Below are 26572 nucleotides of genomic sequence, written 5' to 3' on the forward strand. Positions count from 1 at the left end.
AGCTACTTTCAACTGTAGGGGCACTTGGATGGCTTAGCCAGTTGAGCTCTGATTCTTGATTTAGGCTCAGGTCATGATCCCAGGGTCATGGGATCGAGTCCCACATCGGCCTCTGCGCTAAGCATGGGGCCTGCTTAAGATTCTCTCTCTTCCCCACTGCCCTTCTCCCTCGTTCACCTGCTCTCTCTTAAAAAAAAAAAGTGAAAATATTAAGTGTTTAAAAAAAGAAACAAAACAAAAAAGTAAATAAAATTGTCCAGATGATCAAAATTGGACACTTCAGCCATCAAAATAACCAAATTTAAAGATATACAATATTTACATTGACTCTGTAAATACTCGGTTATCTTAGTAATAATCCTAGACCACTTCCCTAATTTAAGTCTTTATGATAATATTATTTCATTTTCATAATATTTTTAAGTCATATCTTTAAAAAAATTTCTACATTAAAACTTAATGCTGAAGCATTAAGTACAATACACTTGAATACAATACAATAACACTTGAATATTAGGTAGTAATAATAGTAATATTAGGTAGTAACACTTGAATATTAGGTAGGTAATATTACACCAGGTAATATTAGGAAATTGGTGTTAATTATGTTACATGTGAAAATGGTTTGGCAATTATGTAAGATAATAACCATTTTTGTAGATCCAATCTAATATTTTGAGGAGTGAAAGTGTGATAATATCAGTTATTTATTTTTCAAATACTCAAAAAGATGGACACGTTGTATATATAGAGACAAGGAAAGACAGAGCTAGCTAGCTACTAATTAGGTAAAGCAAGTATGGTAAATTTACAATTATTGAATCAAATGGTTGGTATACAGGTGACCATGGTAGTATTCTTTCTATTTTCTCATGTTTGGACCTTTAAATAAGTTAAGAACTTAATAAATAATTATGTAAAATAATAGCATTGTATTCTTTCTGCTATGAGAAGATACCCATTTTTACCTGCAAAACTGTGAACTTAAATCCCATTGTCTGATTCATAAAGTAGAATTTTGGAAACAGTTTAACACCAGTAATGAGTGTTAACTGTGGAGCCTTCCACAAGCCCCTCAACTTAAAATCTCAAATTCCTTGTCCTTAAAATGGAAATATAAATAGTATCTCCCTGAGTATAATAAAAGCTACATAAGAAAGGTATGTAAATGTATATACGTAAAACATATTGCCAGACATCTAAACGTCACTTAATAAATTAGATCAGATATTCCAAGGAATTCAGGAATAGTGGCCACAGTGGCAGCAGCAATGATGCAATTAACAGGTGCAGTTTTAATAGTAGGATTAGTAGCAGCAGAAGTGTTCTATCAGCAGCAATTCTATTCCATCACTACTGGCAATAGTAGTGGCTTTAGTTATAGTAGTATTGTGTCCTCTTCCCTGAAATGTGACTAAGAATAGTATCTGTCTCACAGAGTTGCTGTTAAGAGCAAGTGAATCTGCACACATAGAATATTTATTTATAATAGTGTCTGACACCTATGGAACCCTAACTAAGGCTGTAAATTGTGTTGGTGATTGTGATATTGAAGTTTATAGTTGCAGTGATACATCTGCTATAGTTATGCCTTTTTTAATCTAACAAGCCAAAACTAAAAAGAGAATTTCTTTAATCTCTCATAGATATAGCATGTATCAAACATGTTTAATAGCTTTTGCTTCTAAGTTTCTAGAACATTCTCTTTAAGGGATATTCTTTCCTTCAACCTTCTGTATCTGCCCCTTCCTTCTGCATTTCAATGGAACAAAATAGATGTTTTCATTGATATTTAGCCATTTTCATTGATATATGTATATAGCTTTTATCTAGACCTTGTATGCACCATACAACCTATTTCTTTGTTCATGATGATTAATTAAATTTACATCTTAGTAATTCAGATTCATTTATACTGCAGATATGAATTTGTAGATTTAGCTCACGGGGGAGGGGGAAGGGGGGAAGGGGGGAAGGGGCACTTATATTTTGGAAGTCTTTTGATTTAAATTTGGGAAATTTCTAAGTGGTAAACCACATATACACTTTGGAACATCCCTGAGCTGTGCTATCACAATTTCCAGTATGTGATTCAACTCTCCTCACATGAAGGGAAGCATTTTGTAATTCAGCCAAGCTGTGGTTTTTTTAGTGAAAATATAGAGAGCATTCGTATCTAATTTGTGGCTAGAATGTGCTGAGGTCCATGATCTTTACTTGCTTTGTAAGCGTTCTGCTGACCAGAGAACCTCAGCTTCTCTTGAGGTATGGAAAGAGCTATTACCATTTATAAAACTTCAGGAAAGCTCTTATACATACACAACTATATTGGAAATGATATAGTATATTTTCCCTTGCTTTCCTTCTTGAGACATTCCAGTGCCACACCTTTACCAAATATAGAGCAAATGAAAATAAATGTTAAAATCCTTTATTATTATAAGCATAAGGTAATGATATACAAGAAGTCTGTCATTACCTACCTAAGTCCTAATGTTTAAAACTTGCTGACATTTAAGTTACTTTAGCATTAAACTTTTATAATAGTTTTAATTAAAACTTTTAAAGAGTTTATTCTAAAATAGTATATATTTAATATAATGTTAAGACATAAAATAGTTTGCGGTTCTCATTACACGTGAAAAGTATAAAAATCATGCCACACTATTTCTCTGAGAATAAAATAACTGAATATGTAAACAGCAATATGTTTCAAACTGAGAGTCTGGAGGAAAAAGCCATTTTATTAAGAAAAAAAGAATTTAGGTATACAGAATACAAATTTTTTACTAAAGGCAATTATGGTGTCACAACTTGTTTATTTTTATATTATTTTTCTGCCATCAATTTTTTATTGTGAGGTTGAATGAAAACATTTAATATTTCTGAAGTGTTGTTTTTTTTTAATTCCAATCTAATCACATGACTCATTGAAATAGTGTGAGTTTAGCAACAGGATTAGCTTTCGTTTAAATATAGGAATCAAACAGGGTAGTGAGTTCACATAATGAAAGCATATAATAGAAGTGCTTTTTATTTTTTATGCAAACATTAGTTTTCTCAAATATACCTTATTATCTTATGTCATAATAGCTTAAAAAGATTTTACTTAATATCCTTCCGTTACTGAATATTTAGTATTACAGTACAGTGCTGTTAAGACTGTGAAAGCACATTGAAGCCGTATGCTTTACAAATATATAGTGTTTAAATTATATTATTTTACTATAATTTTATTTTTTCTCACTAGAAAATTACTCATGGGGGAAGGGGAAGGAAGGAATGGGCATTTATATTTTGCAGGTCTTTTGATTTAGGTTTGGGAAATTTCTAAGTGGTAAACCACATATACACTTTGGCTAATGTGCCCTAATGGCCCGTATGATAGCTCAAGAAAAATTTATTACTACCTTCACTATACACACACATTTATTCTCTCCTTACTTCAAATATTTTTAAAAAGTATTTATAAATAATACCATAGTATTTCTTTATCTCCTTTCTCAGAAGAATTCTATTTAGTAAGGCACTATGAGGAACTAGGCCAACTACAAAGGGTACAGTTTCCAAGACCATCTTCACTTCTTAAATGAACTACAAGTTCCAGGGGTTGCCAAAACCACCCTCAGTTTTGATTTGCTGGAAGGGACTCACACAACTTCCTGAATGCTATTATACTTATGGTCAGTTTGTTATAGGAATACAAATTAAAATCAGCCAATGGAAGAAGTGCATAGGGCAGAGTCCAGGAAAAATACGAAATACAAAACTTCCATTGTTCTCTCTCTGTAGAGTCAAGATGCTTTACTTTATCAGTCTACGTGTGTGGCGGTGTGCACTGAGTATTGCCAACCAGGGTAGCTCACCTGAGCTTTCGTATCCAGAGATTTTACTGGGGCTTAACCATGTAGGCATGTTTGATTGACCATATGGTTAATGTCAGTGTTAAGATTGGACTGATACCACATGACCAAAGCCACTACCTAAGTCACTAGACAGTGTTAGACCCTAAGTCTAAAAGTATACAGGTGTCTCTAACACCCACTCTAAATCATGTTGTGAGTCTATCCAGTATCATCCAAGATACCCAAACAGAAAAAGATGATACAGATTACCTTCCAGAGGCTGAGAAAATAACAGACCTCTCTTCCGAGAAGGCCAGATTCTTTATAACACATATAAGTGGTTGGAAAACTCAGAGGTTTCCATTCTTATATGTTAACTGCATTTTTTTCTATAAATTTGTATGTTAGTGCTAAAACTTTATTTCCTAATAAAATTAGTTTGAAATATATTATTATATATATTTGCTCTCATGTATGTGGATAGCAATTGTTGTTCTTAATTTGGTTATTTTATCTTATAATATTATTATCTTACCTGAAGAAGTCATACAAAATTACTAAAAGAATTTAATAAAAACATTTTACATAATATTTATTAATTCATTTGTGTAATATTTGTTGAATTTCCCCTGTACGTCAGATATAATTAATTTGTATATAATAATAAATACAATCTAGTCCCTCCCTCAAAAAATTATCATGTCTCAGTAGAAGACAGCTTTGTACATATATAACATAAGGATGCAATGATGAACAAAACAGGCATGTTTCCTCCTCACATAAAACCTATAGTCCTCCAGGAGAACCAACTTTAATCATACAGTTGTACAAACATTTTATTGCAGTTGAGATGTATTATATGACATAAGGTAAAAGATGCTGTGACAAAATATAACAAGAGAAAATGGAAAGTGTTGCTTGAGGAAATGAAGTGGTATTGGTGAGTGGAGAGTGTTACTTAGGTGAATGAGGGGGATCACATTCCAGGAGAGGAAACACTATGAAGAACCAGAGATGGGAGAGAACAAGATGCATTTAAGGGCCTAAAAAGGGAATGTTCTCCTGGAGAGCAGAGTAAGTGAAATGGGGGCACTAGGTAAGCTGCAACATTGGACAGACTCTAGAAAATGGCACCAGATTGGTCATTATAACACATATAGGTTTTATTCCAGGAAGAGGAACATTTTTAAAGCTTTCAATAAGTTGTATTATTACAAAGAGGGGTGATTTGATCACACTTGCATTTTAAAAAGGTCACTCTGGGTACCAAGTAGAGAAGAGAATAGAGTAGAATAAGGGTGGAGGTTGTGATCTAATAGGTCATAGTAGTTCAGTGAGAGATGTGGGTAGCTTAGAAAAAGAAAGAGATAGTGGTAATGGGAGGAATGGATAAATTCAAGAATTTATGATTGAATTATAAGGAAGTTGAAGAAGAGGATTGAAAATGCCCTCAAAGTTTCCGAAAAGTGTGTTGTCCTAGATGATTGGAAATTGAGTGTGTAGGAAAGCTCAAATGCTGTTAGAAGTCAAGTAAAATAAGTTGAAGAGGTGGGAACCAGATTAAAATGAATTGAGGATTAAGAGACTTTTAAAAAATGGGGAAAAAAACCTAAGAACAGAAATTCAGGTTTTAAAGAATAGGTATTATTCAATCCAAGCAGCCGTCGTAGAATTAAGCAGATTAACATGAAGAAAGAAGAATAATTCTCTGTTTCCAGGGGAAAACAGAGAAGTAAGAGACGGGAGCAGGAGTGCATGCCAGCAAGATGGCAGGGCACTGGGAAACGTAAAGTCACTGTGAAATCCCCAGTAAAAATATGGCCTCAGGACTTTTAAGAATAGAAATATGTAGGGGCGCCTGGGTGGCGCAGTCGGTTAAGCGTCCGACTTCAGCCAGGTCACGATCTCGCGGTCCGTGAGTTCGAGCCCCGCGTCGGGCTCTGGGCTGATGGCTCGGAGCCTGGAGCCTGTTTCCGATTCTGTGTCTCCCTCTCTCTCTGCCCCTCCCCTGTTCATGCTCTGTCTCTCTCTCTGTCCCAAAAATAAATAATAAAAAAAAAAGTTGAAAAAAAAAGAATAGAAATATGTAGTGAATGATCATTTTTAATGTTGATATGCCCCACCCTGTGGGATACAACCAATTCCATCATCTTCAATTCAGTAAACCCACCTTACTAGAGAGTACCTTGTGTTACTAGGTTGTATGACAAAATAGAGAAAGAGCTAAATTTCTTGTATGGTGTTCCTTGGTGGCACCAAAATAACTAAAAAACATAGCAGGAGGAAAATACTCTCCTACTCTAAGAATTTTCAGAAATCTTGGAAGCTGGATTTTTAGTCAATCTAGACCTCAGGGCACAAGAAGACCCCCATCTGACGTTAAATTGTGTAAACTTTATCTTCATTTTTACTAAGACTGGTTACTGTCAAGGAACAATGTGTGTGGCCACTGACAAGTTCTTTATATGGAGATAGTAGTGATCCCATTATAACCAACTGAACCAATGTGCTCAGATTATAACTAGTGATTACAAGCATACCTTGTTTTATTGCACTTCATGGCTATTTGTAGATAATGTGTTTTTAAAGATTGAAAGTTTGTGGCAACCCTATGTTGAACAAGTCTATCAGCACTGTTTTTCCAATAGCATTTCCTTCCTTTGTGTCCCTGTGTCATATTTTGATAATTCTCACAATATTTCAAACTTTCATTATTATTATATTTGTTATGGTCATCTGTGATCAGTGATCTTTGATGTTACTTTTGTCATTGTTTTTGCATGCCATGAATTGTACCTATATGAAACAGTGAACTTAGTAAATGTTGTGTGTGTTCTGACTGTGGTTGGCCTAACCTATTACCTGACATACAACAATATTGAAATCAGGCCAATAACCCTACAATGCCCACTAAGTATTTGAGTAAAAGAAAGAGTTTCATATCTCTCACTTGATATATATATGCATACACACACACACACACACACACACACACATACATATATGACAGGGCACAAGTGAATGAAGGGCAGAGAGAGAGAGAGAGAGAGAGAGAGAGAGGGAGAGAGAATCTCACAAAGGGAAGAGAGAGAAAGAGAAAGAGAGGGAAGGAGAGACAGAGAAGCAGGGCCCACCCAAAGCGAGGCTCGTGCACACCTGATGCCGGGCTTGAATTCACGGATCGTGAGATCCTAACCCGAGCCGAGGTCAACATCTCTCTTTCAGTCAAATGCTAGAAATCATTAAGCTTAGAGAGGAAGGCATGTCGAAAGCCACGATAGGCCTAAATCTAGGACTCTTGTGTCAAACAATTAACCAAGTTGTGAATACAAAGGAAAAGTTTTCGAAGGACATTAAAAGTGCTACTCCAGTGAACACATGAAGGATAAGAAAGCAGAACAGCCTTATTGCTGGTAAGGAGAAAGGTTTAGTGGTCTGGATAGAAGATCAAACCAGCCAAAACATTCCCTTAAACCAGAGCCTAATCCAGAGCAAGATCCAGACTCTATTCAATTCTGTGAGGGCTGAGAGAGATGAGGAAGCTGCAGAGGAAAATTTGACTCTAGCACACATTGTTTCGTGAGGCAGGAAGGAAGAAGCCATCTCCACAACATAACAATGCAAGGTGAAGCAGCAGGTGCTGGTGGAGAAGCAGCAACAAGATGCTCTAGCTAAGACCATTAATGAAGGTGGCTACACTAAACAATACATTTTCAAATCTAGCCTTATACTAGAAGATACCATCTAGGACTTTCATAGCTAGAGAAAAGTCAATGCCTGCCTTCACAAATTCAAAGGACTGGCTGACTTTCTTGTGGAGGATTAATGCAACTGGTGACTGTAAGTTGAAGCCAATTCTCATTTACCATTCTGAGAATCCTAGGGCTGGCAAGAGTTATGCAAAATCTACTCTGCCTTTGCTTTATAAATGGAACAGCAAAGCCTGGGTGACAACACATCTGTTGACAATATGATTTACTGAATATTTTAAGCCCACTGTTGAAACCTATTGATCATAAAAAAGTGACTTCTTTCAAAATAATAGTGCCCATTGACAGTGCACCTCGTCACCAAAGAGACTTGATAGAGATGTACAGCAAGGTTAATGTTGTGTTCATGCCTGCTAACACAACATCTATTCTGCATCCCATGGATCAAGATGCAATTTCAACTTTCAAGTCTATTATTCCTTTCAAGTTATAATTAAAGTGTAACTGACATACAATGTTTTATTAGTTTCAGACATATAACACAGTAATTCAACACATTCTGTACATTACTCAATGCTCACCCCAATAAGCATAGTCACTGTACATCATTACAAATTATTGTCTATATTCTCCACACTGTACTTTACATCTCCATGACTTATGATTTTAAAACTGGAAGTTTGCACCTCTTAATTCCCTTCACCTATTTTGCCCATCCCCCCACCAGCCTCCCTTCTGGCAACCACCATATTGTTCTCTGTATTTGAGTTTGGTTGGTTTGTTCATTTATTTTGGGTTTTCTTGTTAGATTTCGTATGTAGTAAATACTATGGTATTTGTCTTTCTCTGACTTATTTCACTTTGAATAATATGTCCAAGTTGTAGTAAATTACAAGATTTTCTTCATTTTTGTGACTCATATTCCAGTGTGTGGTGTGTGTGTGTGTGTGTGTGTGTGTGTGTGTGTGTGTGTGTACCACATCTTCTTTATCCACTTATCTATCAGCGGACACTTGGGCTGGTTCCATATCATGGCTATTGTAAATAATGCTGCAGTAAACATATGGGTACATATATCTTTTAAAATTAGTGTTTTCATTTCAAGTCTTATTACTTAAGAACTACATTTTATAAAGCTATAGCTGCCATAGATAGTGATTCCTCTGATGGATCTGGACAAAGAAAACTGAAAAACTTCTGAAAAGGATTCACAGTTTTACATGCCAGTAAGAATATTTGAAATTCATGGAAAGGTGCCAAAGTATCAACACGAACAGGGTTTTGAAAGAATTTGTTTCTAACCCTCATGGATGACTTTGAGGGGTTCAAGACTTCAGTGGAGGAAGTAACTGTAGATATTGTGGAAAGAGCAAGAGAACTAGAATTAGAAGTGAAGCTTAAGGATTTGACTGAATTGCTGCAATCTTATAATGAAACTTGAGCAGATGAGGAGTTTCTTCTTATGGATGGGCAAAGAACATGTTTTCTTGAGATGGAATCTATTCCTGGTGAAGATGCTGTGAAAATTGTTGAAATGACAACAAAAGGATTTAGAATATTAAATCAACTTAGTTGATAAAGCATGGGTAGGGACTGGATGAACTCCCATTTTGAAAGAAGTTGAGTTGTGGGTAAATGCTATCAAACAACATCATATGCTACAGAGAAATCTTTAATGAAAGGAAGAGTCAATCTATGGGGCAAGCTTCACTGTTGTCTTATTTTAAGAAATTGTGGGTATCTGAGTGGCTTAGTCAGTTAAGCATCCAACTTCAGCTCAGGTCATGATTTCATTGTTCATAGGTTTGAGCCACATATCAGACTTTGTGCTGACAGTAAGGAGTCTGCTTGGTAATCTTTCTCTGTCTCTCTCTCTCTCTCTGCCCCTCTCCTGCTCTCTATCTCTCCCTCTCAGAATAAATATTTTAAAAAATAAAAAAAAAAAAGAAATTGCCACAGCCACCCCAAACTTCAACAACCACCATCCTGATCAGTCAGCAAGCATCAGTAAGGGAACTCCCTCCCCCAGCAAAAGATTATGATTTGCTGACAGCTCATATGATGGTTAGCATTTTTTTGCAATAATGTATTTTTAAATTAAGGTGTGTATATTGCTTTTTTAGACATAATGTCATCACACACTGAATAGACTATATAGTATAAACATAACTTTTATATGCACTGGGAAGTAAAAAAAAAATCATTTGACTTTCTCTATGGTGGTGGTCTGGAACTAAACCTGCAATATCTTCAAGGTATGCCTGCATTCCTAATCTCATTAACTAAACAAGTATAGCAAACCAGAATACTTTCCAAAACCAGAAGGAAATTAACATATGAAAGGGCCACTTGCAAAACCCATGGTAAAGTAGAGCCTTCATTCCACAGTCATTAAAAAACCAAAATTTAAAAATGTGTAGGTCTATCATATCATATAAAAATTATCCTCATTTATTTTCTCAGACATTAACCTAATCACCAATTTTTCATCTTTTAAGATAGCTGGATATTTGTGATTAGAATAGTAAATCAATATATTTAGTTCTTGAGAAAATGAAATATCTACTTAACAATTGAGTTTTCCAAATTTTTCTCTAAATGAATAGTTTGGAGATAATGAGCATGCTCCCACTATGCAACAAGCTCAGTGACCTTGGTTAAATTACTTAGCTACTCTAAGTCTCACTTGTATCTTCAATAAAATAGACAGAATAGGACCTATCTCATAGGACTGTTGTCAGAAGAGAATTGAATGAGATTTTATACACTCACTCATGCACACACACACACACACACACACACACACACACACACACTTCCATACTTGCATAGCCCAGCACCTCGTACAGAGTGGGCATTCAATAAATATTAACTATTTTTAGAAATTGCATTGAGATGGTGCCTTGTCTCTCACAAGCAAGACTCCCTCAGCCTTCTTCAAAACATATATATTGATCAGTCAAATGCTAAGAATAGAGCAGTGACAAAACAAAATTCTTTGCCTACATGGAGCTTATGTTTTGACCTAAATGGAAAATATTAGAATAGTCTATTTGACAGTTTCTACACACTTTTAGTATCTTTGTGTAATTAACCTTAGTACATCTTGAAATTAATCAATTAGATTGGCTTTGCAAAACCAAATTAATAATTCTTCTTAGCCTTCTACCATTTAGTTATCCTCATTGACACTTACAATGAAGAGGTTTAGACTTTATCATTTATCTTTTAAAGATATCAATGAAATATTTTATCTCTGTATGGCCTTCTGATAATACAAATAATAGAATGTTAAAGATATTAGGACCAAAAGGATCTCACAGGGGCACCTGGGTAGCTTAGTCAGTGAAGCGTCCAACTTCAGCTCAGGTCATGATCTCTCGGTTTCTGAGTTTGAGCCCCGCATCCGGCTCTGACAGCTCAAAGCCTGGAGCCTGCTTCATATTCTGTGTCTCCTCCTCTCCCTGTCCCTCCCATGCTCATGCTTTGTCTCTCTGTCTCTCAATAATAAATAAATGTTAAAAAAGGGATCTTATACAATTCACTCCCTTTATTTATCTCTTGAGATACCAAAGTCTAGACTTTAAGTAACCTAAGTAAAGACAGAATTGTCATTAAAAGACATAGGACAGAGTTAGCATATCTAAAAGATATACCTTTTCATGGTACTCATTTTGTTAGGGAGAAAATGTACCTCTTGAATCCTAAATGCCATAAAATTGGTGAAGATTATACTGACGTGAATGACTGCTGTCTTTGCCAACAGCTGGATTCCAATGGAGAACTGCTCATCCGAAATGCCCAGCTGAAGCATGCTGGGAGATACACGTGCACTGCTCAGACAATCGTGGACAATTCTTCAGCTTCAGCTGATCTTGTTGTGCGAGGTAAGGGTTTCAACATTTTAAAATTATGAAACCAAAGGTATTTGACTTGCATAACTATGTATAATCTTCTGGTCACTCTGGTATGAATTCTTATATATTTAGAGTCTTGGTCCTTGAGAACAGCTCCTCATCCATGCTTAAGAATGATTTTTGGTAGACAAGTAGTAAACAACACTGATTTTGTTTGTTTTACTAACTACATGTCTTCTAGAAACTTACACCACATACCTCCTACTAAATGTTTGTGCTTTTAAACTCAGTATTTACCAGAAGTTCTCAGTTTCTGCTAATATTTTTCATGTGTTGAGAATAGTGTTTCCATTTCTATTTTTTATGGAAAAAGCATACTGATACTGTTTACTATAACTTCAAGTGTTACGTATTTATTACTGTAATCTTAGAATAAGAAGTTAATTTATACATGCATCATGTTTCTATTTGTTGCTAGCTTTCAGAGCAGTGTTTTTGTTCTTATATATAATTGAGAATGTGCTGGAATATGCCCTTTTTGAAAATACAGCTCCTTTGATACTGGTCTTTGCTGTATAGCTGTAAGGCCATCTCAAAACATCATTCATTGGCTCTTCCCTCACTGCCTACAGAATAAAGACCACTCCTTTTAACTAAGCATCAAGAAGGTCCATGTATTGACCTCAGCCTGTTTAGCTTTACTTTCTTACCATTCTACATAACCAACTCCAGTGTCCCACCAGTCTACAAAAATATCCTAGTATTTCCAGCTGTGTTCCTTGGTTCACAACATTGCTTCCATTTCCTGTAGTCATTATTTGTTGCCCAAGTCTTAAGCCATCCTTCAAGGCTAGGCTCAAGTATTACCAAATTAATGAGTCCTTTCCTGATGTCACCAACATAAGCCCTTCTCTTCTAAACTTTCATAACATTTACTACTTTCTATAATGCATTTTATAGCAATCTGTGCATATGAGTTATCTTCTCTACTGGATTGTGAAATTCACATATGTATTTTTTATTAATCCTTAGGTGAGTTGCAGAATTCCATTTCATATTTTCATAGCTCTCTTTTTCTCTCTCAGTGTCATGTTAACATTTTAATTTTATTCTTTTTTATGTTAAAGTTTTTATGTTTTCATATTTCATCTACTAGAAATACTTACTGATTAATATTTATTGCACACTTGTTCACTTTTTGCACAATCAAACAAATATTTAGTAAATGACATGAGATATGTGGTTTGTCTTCATACCCTTTCTGGATCATTATAGTTTCATTCAACCTCATACATCTCCCGTATTTCCCTCTAGAGCAATGGTAATATGGAGTCCCCAAGTCATACTGGGGAAATGCTGAGAAGACTTATAGTCCAGTTAACATATTCTCCAATGGAGTAATAGAAGTCCAGCTGAAGTTCATATCCAAATGAACTTAGACATTCATTCCATACATCTCTTATGCTAACTTGAAGAAAGTGCATTTAAATTCTGTATTTCCATTAAAAGTATTTTATGATCTGGGACATCTAGCATTCAAGAGTTATCAGAGAGAGAGAGACTAGTTTCCTGTATTTTCCAGTCAGACTACTAGCTGTTAAGCCTTTTTTAGCAATAGCCTATGTATGTATTTAATGGAAATTGCTTGCATATTAATAGATTTAGCATTAATGTTACAAAAGGGGTTATGTTACACACTATGCTGTACACGCTTGTACAGCAGTGTTTTTATATAATTAGAGTATGGTAAATTCCCAGTATTTAGAAGGAAGAAGAAGTTTGGCAAATGCAATCAGGGTATTAATGGTATTATCCACACATACTTAGGTAATTAATAATCATCATAATGTATGTTTTTTATAGAGGTAAAACAAATAAAAGGAAGCTATTACAGGTATTGTTTGGAAATATAAAGGTTTTTCTGTAAGCTTTTTAGTTCCAGAGAAAATACTTTAAATCAATAGAACCTGGCAAGTGCACTCAGTAGAAACACAATAGAACATTTTAAGCCCCTAAACTACAGCAGGATATTAAAAAACAACCATATAGGCAGATAAAAAGTATTGCTTAGTACTGTTAAAAGTCTGCAAATTATAATCATTCTCCAAATTTTATTTCTATTAATATAAAAGGTATTCAATTTATGTCAAGAGAAGTTTGCTATTAAAAAAGCCAATATTTGCATAGCTTGTGCTACAAAATGTATATAAATTAAACCTTCAAATATGCTTTATATATTAAGTCATGGGATATAAAATTAAACAGTTCTTTTAAATTTATTATAGTAACGATGAGTAATATATAAGAAAATATAGCATGCCTCAAGTAATATTATTATTGGTCCATTTATCCATTTAATTTATTTTCTCATCTAGTCCAGGAAATCATAATCTGGAGTCCATAGACAGGATTCAAGGGGTCCCATGGACTTCCTGAAATTGTATGCAAAATTTCATATGTGTGTATGGCATTTATAATTGTATATTGTGGATTTATAATTTTATAAGATTTCCAATGCTGGCAGTGGCCCAAAACACCCTTTTTGGCCCAAAGGCCAAGAAGCTTAATCTGTTTTTCTTTCTTTGCCTTTTGTAGATCAAGACTCTCTAAAAAGAGAAACTAAGGGATGATTATTCACTTCATGCCAATAAAAAAAAAATACTAACAAGTTCCACATAGTGAGATCTAGTAGCACATTTAGATTATGAATTGCTTTTGAAAAACTCATTTTTCACTCAACCTTCCAAGAATATATCTGTCTCAAAACATATTGAATATGTTATATATTAGACATTATATATATATGTCTATATATATATGTCTATATATGTGTGTATATATATGTATATGTATATATATATGTATATATATGTGTGTATATATATATGTATATATGTGTGTGTGTGTATATATATATATATATATATATATGTGTATATATATATAAAAGAATTTGCCAGATTTGAGATGAACTAATTCTAATTCATTTTCAGATGTCAGTGATCTAAACTGCTGATTCTGAAATTAGTGTTAGGAGTGGGGCAGTGAGCAGGTTAGAGAGGAAAGTAATTTCCTCTGATGATCCCTGATAAATTTTTTGGACAATAAAACTAGTTTAGTGCGTAAACTGTTATGCCTTATCAGAGGGCTGAAATGAAAGTAGAAATATTCAGATGTAACTTAGACATTGTGGTTTCTTTTAGCCTATGTTACCTTGAAGGGAACGAATACAAATGAAAATTATTGTTATCACACCGTGTGTGTGTGTGTGTGTGTGTGTGTGTGTGTGTGTGTAACCATGGATGGGTGAATGTGGGTATGTTCATAAAGTTTGATGAAAGGAATTTCTATGAGAGGAAAAATGTGTTTTCGGTTTATATTTTTCATCATTATTTTAAACTGAGTTTAGAATAGAGGCAATGCATTAGTTAAATCTGAGTGCTTCTACATATAAAATGAAATTAAATATAGGAAAAACACAGTCCAAGGAAAATGTAACATTGGATCTGATTTCATGGAGCTTTTTTGCCCAGAGAAAACTCATCTTCCACCTTTATCTGTTTAATGTATGATGGGATTGAGAAATAAGGAAAACAATAGCTAATGTGGTCAACCAAAACCAATTTACAGAAAATGGTCTAATAATCAGCTACAAGTCATTGTAACAGTCCTAAATGTTTATGTTTAAAAATGAATAGGACTTCAGGGGTACCTGGGTGGCTCAGTTGGTTAGGCATTTGACTTCGGCTCAGGTCATGATCTCACGGCTCGGCTCATGGATTCGAGCCCACGTCAGGCTCTGTGCTGACAGCTCAGAGCCTAGAGCCTACTTCAGATTCTGTGTCTCTCCCCCTCTCTGCCCCTCCCCTGCTCACGCTCTGTCTCTCTCTCTTTCTGTCTCTGTCTCAAAAAATAAACATTAAGAAAATTAAAAATCTATAGGACTTTAACTTATTTACCCACTAAATGAGCCAATGATTGCTCAAGGATTAGACCATAAAAGTGGTGCACATTGTCCATTCCTCCAGTTATGCAAACAATTTCAAATCATGGGGTCATACTTACTGTGTGATTTTCACTTTTGATTTCCAAAGTTGCCTTTTATACTACTTCTGTCCTTTCACTATGGATATGTTTCTGCTAGTCTTTGTACAGAATAGAGCTTATTTTTGCACAAGTAACCTTTATTCAAGCAGTATGGTTTTGGAAGCCCTATATATAGAATTCAAGTTGCACTGATTGAAAAAAATCAAAACTATTTACTTTACTGGCAATATGCTCATTCAGTGTTCTAAAAACTCTTTCATTAAAAGCACCCAAAGTTTTGGATAAATCAGTATACGTTCTTTCTCACAGCCTTGGCAAAGGCAGAAGAATGCCTCTCTAAATAGTGAGCCTTCAAATATGAAATTATGCAAAGAATGACAAACAAGCCATAATGAGAGAGAACCAGGAGTTAGATTGATGGACAACAATAGTGTTTAAGTTGAAGGTACTTCGCATATTCTAATCATTGGAATAGGAATGAGAATAATCCTGCCCATATCTTTAAATAAATAAAAGAACTGGCCAAAATGAGTTTGAAACAAGATACTATAAAAATTAGCAGTTTGGAGGGGGAAAAACAAGGACAGTTTCTATAAATGAAAAATATAATCATTGAAAATAATAAAAACAATAGATTAATCAATAAGTTAAACAATAATTAGAGACAGATCAGGAAAGGATCAGGGAACCTAAGAGGTAGACGTGAGGAAATTAACACATTTCAGCACAGAGAAACAAAAACAAATTATGAAAATGAGATGATGATATTAAGAATCTAATGAGAAAACAGTATTTGTCAAATCAGATGATCAGAAGAACTAATAGATAAAGTAGGAGAGAAAAACCTTTCAAAAAGATAATGACTACAGATTTTTGGAAATTAGTGAGAAATATGGTTTCTCGTTTTTAAGAATCACAATGAAACACAAGAACAATCAATAAAAATAAATAATGAAAATAAAACCCAAGAACATTAAAAATAGATAGAAAATGGTAAGTACAGCAAAAGTGAAAAATACCTTTTTGCAAATGCATAGCAATACATCGACTGCAGACTAATCAGCATCAGCAATAAAAGTCACCAAGTAACTGGGGGGAGTCAGACTTCAAGATGGCCTCCACTCATTTTGCTTTCTGGTATACCAACCCTTGTGCAATCCCTTTCACACTAAGGGTTGCTCTATATGCCAACAGGAGTGACAGTGCTGAACACTGTCATAAATCACATCACTTCTTCTCCCTTGGTTCTTGGAACTCTTAATCTGGAGGAAGCCTTGTCATGAGGACATTTCAGCATCTTGTAGAGAAGCCTACATGAGGAGGGGATAAGACCTCCTACTGATAACCAGTATCAATTTCCCAGTCATCCCAGTAACCCATCTAGAAAGCAGATCCTCCAGGCAAGCTTTCAGATGACTGTAGCCTTGGTCAACATCTTGATCAAGAACTATCCAGCTATGCCACTAAAAAGTTCTTGGGCCACAGAAGATATGAGAGGCAATGTTTATTGCTGTTTAAGCCACTGGGTTTCAGATAATTTGTTATGCAGCTGTAGATACAACAGCCATGGAGTTATGTCTTCAATGTGCTAAAGGAAAAGTAAATGTCCACCAAAAAGTGTATATCCAGACAAATTATCGTTGATAATGAGGAAAAATAAACTTATATTTAGACAAACAATAACAGAGTTTATCCTCCAAGAAAGTGTTATGTCTAATGGGTAGATGAATGTCTAATGGGTAGAATTCAGGAAGAAGGAAAATAATCCCAGAATAAAGTTCTGAGATGTCGGAAAGCATGGTGAACAAAGAAGCCAGTAAGCATGTGGATAAATGTAAGCAAACTAAGCCAATAAGCCAGACTTCAGGATATGCTGCTGTTGTCTGGGCTTGAGGACTAATGAGAATGATAACTTGTCCTCTGATCAAGTTGGTAGTTGCTTTTACTTCAGATTTCTGTTAAAATAACAAATTAGACATATATGAGTATATATGCATATGTGTATATATGTAGATATATAGGTACATATCTGTATATATGTAGATACATGCCTATGTATGTGCATATTTTATATGCTCAAATATAGAGAATGCATGAAAATGATAATCATAAAATATAGGAGGGTGGTTACTTTTGAGGTTGGAGACAGAAGGGGAGGAGGATGTGACCAAAGAGGGAGGGGACCCACAGGAAGCTACATCTTTATAAGTAATGTTTCATTTCTTAAGCCAAGTAGCAAGAACATAAGTAGCCATTTCTTATTTTTTATGTTTCCCTAAATGTCAAATATTTGTTAATTAATTTAATAAAAGAGTGTCACAGAGTCACCTCATACCCTCTACTTCCTCACCACCAACCTCAGCAACGATTCATGAGAGATCTTTGTGTAACCTCTGGGTAGAGTCCCCAAACATGGTTGTACATTAGATTTACCACTATTATTAAAGACACACAATTCTAAGTCCTCTCTTAGAGAAGTTTTTGAGTTAATAGTGCTGGGATGAGTCTAGCAAAGTTGGATTAAAAATTGGCCTGATGAACCATGGTGCATCATCACTGGGCACAAAAAATAACTCCTACAAATATGCCCAAATGATTTTTAACAAAGATGCTAAGGTTTTTCAGTGGAAGAAAGATAGTCTTTCCAATAAATGATGCTGGAACAATTGGGCATTCATAGACCAAAAAGAAAAAAAAAAAAAGAGCCTTGACCTAATCCTCAAACCTTATATAAAATTAACTCCAAGTAAATCATAGACTTAAATGTAAAATGTAAAACTATGGAACTTTCAGGAAAAATCATGAAGATGAAAATGTTCAGCAGTTAGGAGTAGGGTAAGAGTTCTTAGACTTGACACCAAAAGCATAATGTATAAGATGAAAAAGTGATAATGTGGACTTCTTCAAAATTAAAACCTTTTGCTTTGTGAAAGTGTGAAGATAACGAAGAGAAAGCTACTGACTGGGAGGAAATATTTGCAAACTACATGCCCAACAAAAGATTTGTGTACAGAATATGTGAAGAATTCCTAAGACCCTAAAACAATAGTGTGACAAATGACAAAAGACATTAGCAGACATTTCAATGAAGATGATATACAAATGGGAAATAAACACATAATTTTTTTTAAGTTTATTTATTTTGAGAGAGGGAGCATGTGCGAGCAGGGGAGGGGCAGGAGAGGGGCCCAAGCAGGCTCTGAGCTGTCAGTGCAGAGCCTGATGCAGGGCTCAAAATCTCAAAATGTGAGATCCTGACCTGAGCTGAAACCAAGAGTCAGATGCTTAACCAACTGAGCCACCCAGACACCCCAGGAAATAAACATATAAAAGATGTTGAACATCATTAGCCACTGGGAGAAAGTACATTTAAAACCATAATGACTTATCACTATATACATATCAGAATGCCTAAAATAAAAAAAAAATAGTGATGTAGAGACAGTGAGTTACTCACACATTGCTGATGAAAATGTGAAATGGGACAGCCACTCTGGACATGAGTATGGCAGTTGGTAGCCTTGTGCTTACCATCCAACCCAGTACTCCTGGGCATTTATCTCAGAGACATAAGAACATATGTTCACATAAAAATATATACACAAATGGTCACAACAGCTTTATCCATACTAATCAAAAACTGGAAAAAAAACACATCTCCTCCAATAGGGGAATGGTTCAACTGTGGTACATGAGTACCATGGAATAATGCTCAAAAATAAAAGGGAAATGATCTATTGATACACACAACTTGGATGTATCTCGGGAGATTTATGCTGAGTGAAGAAAAAGCCAATCTCAAAGGTTACATACTGTGTGATTCCCTTTACATAGCATTCTTAAAATGACAAAATTATAGAGATGGAGAATAGATTAATGATTGGCGTGGGTTAGGGAGGGCCGAGAAAAGGAAATAGATGTAGCCAGGAAAGGGTGCCACAGAGGATTCTTTTGATGAAATTGTTCTGTAACTGTGATGGTCTATGCATTGGATAAAAAGAAAAGTTGCTTAGGACTACAGAAACATACAGGCACACAAATGAAGACACATAAAACTAGTGAAATCTGAATAAGGATGATGGATTATAGCAAAGTAAATTTTCCCGTTGTGCTAGTATACTTTAGTGATATGGCGAGGGATGAGCAAAGGAGATACAGAATCTCCCGGCATTATTTTTCACAAATACATGTGAATCTACAATTATCTCAAAACAGGAAGTTTTAAAAATCACTGAACATATAATACACTGAAAGTATAAAGAAAATAAGTATTTATGGGCTCCTTTTTTCAAGGATAGTATAATTTTAGAAGAAGTGGAGTATGGTACACCCAGAGGTAATATTTAAACAAGTGATGGCCACAAACTACCTTCTAAGGAAGTGGGTCCAGTTAGCCTCCAGACCTAGAAAAAAATTAGTGGGCCTGCAGATTTGGGACCAGAGCTGAATGACTGAAAAGCGACAGAGAACTGTATGTGTTTTCTTCTTTCTTCCCCAAAACCCATCTTCATTTTTTTCCCTATGCATTTCTGTCTTTCCTTGAAATAAACATTAAATATTTTTTGATATTTATTATGGAGGACATCAAATTAATAAAGCAAACCAAAGTGACCAAATGTTCAAACCTGGCTTGGGTTGGCCAAACTCTATTTTTAATAAGGCTCCAGATGGTTGTAATAAAGTGGTCTCTAACTGGTATTCGGGAATTATTGTTCCAGGGTATCCATGGAAAATAGTTTGCAAGTAATCCTGTTTTGTTTATCCAATGTATTTTGGGGATAATTTATTTTAGAAATATGTTTCATAAGATAGTAAGGTCCTCTTTTCCTCCAGTGTGTCCTATGCAAACCAAATAGAAGTCAATCAGGCAACAACTGAAAAATGATATTAATGTTTTTCCAGAAGCCACAGAAGGCCAGGAGTGGTATGGGAATGGAGGAGAACAGCCCAGGTGGGGAGAAGAACTAAGGCCTTGAGTCTTTCCCTCACCCTCATCATCATTTTAGCACAACTGGACTTAAACCCTAAGTCCCACTAAGTAAGATGGTTTAGCTTCAAAAGCTCTACAGTTAATCACAGAACTACTCAATCTGACTGTATATCAGCAGTAAAGAAAAAACAAAAACCAAATATGATGAAACATTCCCCAACTAGAGCACTACTATAAAATTTAAGATAACTTTACAAGAGGTTATAATACCATTCTTGGTATTATGATGTTTAAATTTGTTTATAGAAGATTTTAGTGAAAGCTTTTTTTTTCCTACCAAGAGAGCATATATAAACTCAATTTAAAATAATATTGTATCAGAGAAGGAGGTAGCTTCAGAATTAACCTTTTAAAACAGATGGGTGCGTAGTATAGCCAAAGGGATTTAGAACTCAAACAAATATAAATTTCTTAATATTAAAAAAAAAAACTTTATAGTTTAAAACTATTCTTAGTTACAAAAAAAGAACCAGTTATTAAACTTCAAATGTTTTTAGACCTCTTAATAAAACTCTGAACTAAGAGAATTAATAAAAATGTCCTCGTTGTGGGGCGCCTGGGTGGCGCAGTCGGTTAAGCGTCCGACTTCAGCCAGGTCACCATCTCGCGGTCCGTGAGTTCGGGCCCCGCGTCGGGCTCTGGGCTGATGGCTCAGAGCCTGGAGCCTGTTTCCGATTCTGTGTCTCCCTCTCTCTCTGCCCCTCCCCCGTTCATGCTCTGTCTCTCTCTGTCCCCCCAAAAATAAATAAACGTTGAAAAAAAATTAAAAAAAAATGTCCTCGTTGTTATAATAAATGTTTTACTTCTTAGGTGCCATAAAAATGTATTTCAGGTCAGCCTCATCAAGCAAGCTTTGGCACACATGAAGAGCCCTGTATGAATGTTCTTTAATGAAAGACACTTCTGAAAAACCTAAGCTCTTCAGCTAAGAGTGTCCTTTAGAGGGAAAGGTTTTCCAGGATTTATTCAGCAGCACTTATGGGAATATTTATGCAGATTGCCAAACCTAAATTCTCTTTCATGAGTGTACTTTTGGACAACATTAAAAAATGGACCATAAAATTAGGTCACAAAGGCAAGAAATTAGGCTTTGACATCCGTGTTTTACCACTTTCCATGGTATTTCTGTTGTATTATAAATATTCTTGGCATCGCTACCAATTATTAGGAAGACCTTCCTGACACCCAGCTGAACATAATGTTTGGCACTAAACTTGCCAAAACAGAAAATGCAATGAAGACCATATTTTTCAGATGCCCCAGCTTTTTGTTGTTGTTGTTTTACATCTTAAATACCATGTCAAACAAAATTTCTTAGTGTAAGTCTGAGATTTAAACACAAAAGAAAAAAGGCTTTCACTATCTGAAACTTTTGTTTCCTTTTGTTTTGGTCAAATTCTCAAACCCTGACATATGCTATATAAATTTGGAAATGTTTGAAAAAAAAGGGTAGCTGAAATTCATTTTTATTTAGATGACGTGTGTGTGTGTGTGTGTGTGTGTGTGTGTGTGTGTGTGAAGCTTTCCGCTTTATTCCTAAAGCAGAGTACAGTTGCAGAATGGAAATGGATATGTTAGATGTCATTTTTATTTGATGTAATTCATTGAAGTTTTTATTACTTGGCCTAATGACATGGTTACCAGATTCTTTCTTAAGGACATCATTTTGGCTGATGACTAACCCACTTTTAAAACCTGCATTGAATAAGTTAAGATAACATAGCCAAATAAATAACCTGGTGGAAACTGTCAATATACATTTTATCTGAATAATATTGCTATATTTTATTTTATTTTATTTTATTTTATTTTATTTTATTTTATTTTATTTTATTTTATTTTATTTTTAACATTTTTATTTATTTTTGAGAGAGAGAGAGATAGATCATGAGCTGGGGAGGGGCAGAGAGAGAGAGACAGAGACAGAGACAGAATCCAAAGCAGGCTCCAGGCTGTGAGCTGTCAGCACAGAGCCTGACGTGGGGCTTGCACTCATGAACTTCGAGATCATGGCCTGAGCCAAAGTCAGATGCTTAACTGACTGAGCCACCCAGGCGCCCCAATATTGTAATATTTTAAATCAATGGTTGGCTAGTGGTCTTTTCTACAGGAAATGCTCAGCTCTTTTATATTAGCAGAGTTCATATCCAGAGCATATCCAGGCAAAATTGGTTTTGATGCATTTACTCAGATATTGTTGTTTCAGGTTAGTTAGTACTCTTTCCTTAAAAAATATGGAATACATAAACATTTTATTTAAGATCAAAAGGTTTTATTGGTTCTGTTATTGTCAAATCATGCATTAATTACATCTTGTTTGCTCTTCACAGTAACTACATGAAATCTCTGCAGTTATGTTCAAATTTGAATATACAATTTTAAATTTAATATTAATCCTAGAAGTCATTTAGATAATTCCTATGCCTTCATTTTGTAAATTTGGACTCTAAGAGAGATTTGCCCTGTATTACCATCTGCTTAGTGATAAGCAGTCCAGTTTTGTCATTGTATTAGAGCTTCTTCCAGAGAATGCAAATAAATAAAGTCTGTAGTTAATTTCTAAAACCTCTGTAGCTAATACTTTAAAGCTTTCTATAGTTAATTTGGTGTCGTATCAGAACGATGACCAAGTCCATTCTAGAATTGCTGCTACTAAGTAGTAAAAGTTAGAGATTACAGCTTCTGCTCTTTTCTCTTTCCTTCCCATTGTGTGGCATATGCTAATAAATATCAGTTAAGGGTTTAACACATTGTGGAAAAAGATAAAACCAAAGACAGTCACTAAAAGAGATTAAACTATTAATTCCTGGGTTATTTGGAATTCTACTTGTATGGCTAACCTAGAGTCCTTGGCTATGAGTAAAAGCAAAAGGAAAGAAAGTCTGCTGTCATGTTAAGATTTGTGGAACTTCTGGTATTAAATCACAATTTAGATTTTTGTGGTATCTGGCATAAATATTCCAATTGTGTTTAAGAAATCCTATATTCAAATTATTATCCAATATGAGACTATGGATTTGTATTCAAAATTATTAAGACATGGGATGCTTAAATGAATTTCAAAGGCCTTTGAAATTAATCAATTTAGTCTCTATAAAATTTGGAAGAACAGACAGAAAAGTTTCCTGTAGTATGTGTACCAAATTAGGCATACAAATACGCACACAACTTACCACCCCTGCCACCATACACACTTATATGAAGACATCCAGAAAAGAGATATACTTATAAAGGCAGAAAGATGTGTCCAGATAATCATAATCAAACCAAAGAGAAGAGTTGAGGTAGTTTTTCAAGTATTTGGGTCAGAAAAACACACATTTACCTCAGATACTTGGATAATTGCCTCTACTTTCCACTTGTGTTGTCCAAGAAAGTTTGCCACAGAGGCAGACTAAAGATTCCATCTCATCAGCCCTCACAGGACTGAGACAGGAAAATGGCCCTTGCTGCCCACACTGGCTGGAACAATGACTGACTGGGCGCCATCCTGAGGCATCCTGAGCCCACTTGGCACTAAACCACAGTGATACATCTATTAATAGTGAAAGCCTGCCCAGAAATTAAGCATTCTCCTTTCCATTGAGATCAACAGATTCAAAAGCTGCTAGGGGGCAGATCTCCATAACTGTTACATACTAATACTGAAATAATGAGCTGGAATGTGTATCTGTTTTGAATAAATACAGAATTTAGAGAGTAGCTTGATTGCTTCAAAGTTAGAACTCAGTAGTAGTTCTATTTTTTAAAGCTATTTTTTTAAAGCTCTAGTAAAAATAACAACTCTTCCAATACTACTGAAGTTATAAAGTACACCAATGATTTGAAACTGTATTCGTCAGTGTAAGTTCAATGTAAATTGATATAAATTCAAGGTGACTTTCAAATATATCAACACGTTATGTAATTCATTCAGAATGAGTCGTACGATTTTATGCTTTAAGATGGGTCTTGAAATTGATCTAGTGTAACACCTCATTTTACAAATTCAAAAATTAAAACATAATTATGTAAGAATCATAAGCTGGTACACAACACTGTAGTACATACACGGATGAAGATTTGGATTACTTATCTTTTTCCTCAATGGAATACAATGAGAGACGTTTTCATGGAGGGTTTCTTCTCTTCGTTAATTAATTGTTCCTGACCCTCTTCGTCGCATAATCAAACTGGTCAGCTTTTGGCAAACTGAAACTTACTCTTTGCTACACAGTCTGTCTGTGTCCACGGATCCCTTAACAAATAATCAGCAAACTCACTTCTCCTCACTCTGATTCCAGGAGAGAAAGGAGGAAAGCTTTACAGAGCTTAATAGCCATGGTACACTTTTACATGCTCCACTGCAGTGCTGTATGGTAGGCTTTATACAGCTGGTGTATTTACCAATGGTGCCAAATTTATGTGACAATTATGCCAGTTATGTCAAATTCTAACAACAGTTCAGACAGAGATAGTTAAAAGTCTTTGTGAGCATAAATAAGCGACAGTTCATATTTTGAAAATAATTTCAATGTATGTTGGAAGAATATTATGTTTACCACTCCAATCTTCAGGCCATGAAAAACATTATATTATGAATATAAAATAAAAATAAAGATATATAATTATATAATTTAATGTATAATATAGAAGATAGAGTATCATAAAGACATATGGTATTAAAATACATATTACTTACCATATATCACGTATTTCCTATATAAAAATACATAATATTAATTAAAGGCTTATTACTTAACAGGCACTGTTTTAAGTGATGGATACTATTGTTATCCCCAATTTACACATAAAAAGATTGAGTCCCAATGAGGCTTAAGGTCATACAAGCTACTAAGCAGAACGAGATTTGAATCCAAGCAGCCTGACTACAGATGTAACATCTAGCTCATGGCTGGAACACAATATAACCAAACACTAATCCAGATATATTCAATGAGATAAAATAATAAATTTGGGAAATATAAAAAGTAGGCCTCTTTCTTTATTGGTAAGAACTTTTTATTCCATAGAAAGTCACTAATGCCGATTTTGCAATTTTATTTTTGCCCACGATAATTTATAGCTGACCTAATAACGGGAAATTATAGTAGTTAAAAATATGTGCATATATATATATATATATATATATATATATATATAAAACAACTCAGCATCATGCAATTATAATAGCAAAAACAATAACTATAGCAGGTAGCTTTAAAGCCTGATTTTAAAATGTGCTCTTTAGCTTTAAAATTGATTCATTCAAGGGGCACCTGGGTGGCTCAGTCTGTTAAGCCTCTGACTTCAGCTCAGGTCATGATCTTGAGGTCTGAGTTCGAACCCCGAGTCAACTCTGTGCTGACAGCTCAGAGCCTGGACTCCGCTTGAGATTCTGTGCGTGTCTCCTTGTCTCTCTGCCCCTCTCCCACTCACGCTCTGTCTGTCTCTCACTCTGAAAAATAAATCAACATTATTTTTTTACAATAAATAACATTCACCTATTCAAATATTTAAATGTTTTACTTTATAATGGATATGTCTATAGGACTCTCATATAAATTTTATCATATCATCTTTTTGTTGTATCTTAAAATTGCTGTGAGGTAGTAGTGTAATAACTGGTAATCCCATTTCATAAGCAGAGGGAATTGAAAAAAGGAAAAGGAATAATCTTCAGCTCTCACCTTATAAAGCCAGAATGTGGCCAGATACCAGTGCTCTAAATTTACTATATAACTTATTTTACTTCACTTAATGCTTAACTTCCCAACATATAAAAGCCAGATCATATCATTCTTATTTTACATCTGTTTCACTGTTGGCATGTGGTTTATTTTATCAAGTTAATTAAATTGTCTACCCAAACCACTCTGAAGTATTGATGATCATTCAAAGTTAGGTTAGAGAGGAAAGTAAAATCTTGATATCATCAAATTAAGATATACTCAAAGAGAAAGGAAGAAATGTGAAAAGTATTCTGTAACTGACTCTGTAGACTCTCTCTTGATATCCTACACACCCAGCTGTGGATTTGAACTATGATGCAACCATGTTTCGCATCCTCTCCACTTCCTCCTTAAAGGTAACTACAGGATCCCATACTTGACAGAATACCCCATGTGTTATCTAAATTTGACT

At 34.9% G+C, this 26572-nt stretch overlaps 1 protein-coding gene across 5 annotated transcripts in view; it reads left to right on the plus strand.

Moving 5' to 3' along the window:
- Positions 1–26572, plus strand: part of CNTN1 (contactin 1) — a 367620-nt gene that overhangs the window by 242203 nt on the left and 98845 nt on the right. For all 5 annotated transcript variants that reach the window (XM_011283870.3, XM_003988561.5, XM_011283872.3 and 2 more), the window contains one exon: positions 11322–11442. In XM_011283870.3, the coding sequence (XP_011282172.1) occupies positions 11322–11442 (121 nt within the window). The remainder of the gene's footprint in view (positions 1–11321; positions 11443–26572) is intronic.

The sequence above is a fragment of the Felis catus genome, chromosome B4 (genome assembly GCF_018350175.1).
Source record: "Felis catus isolate Fca126 chromosome B4, F.catus_Fca126_mat1.0, whole genome shotgun sequence".
In the NCBI taxonomy this organism is placed as follows: Eukaryota; Metazoa; Chordata; class Mammalia; order Carnivora; family Felidae; genus Felis; species Felis catus.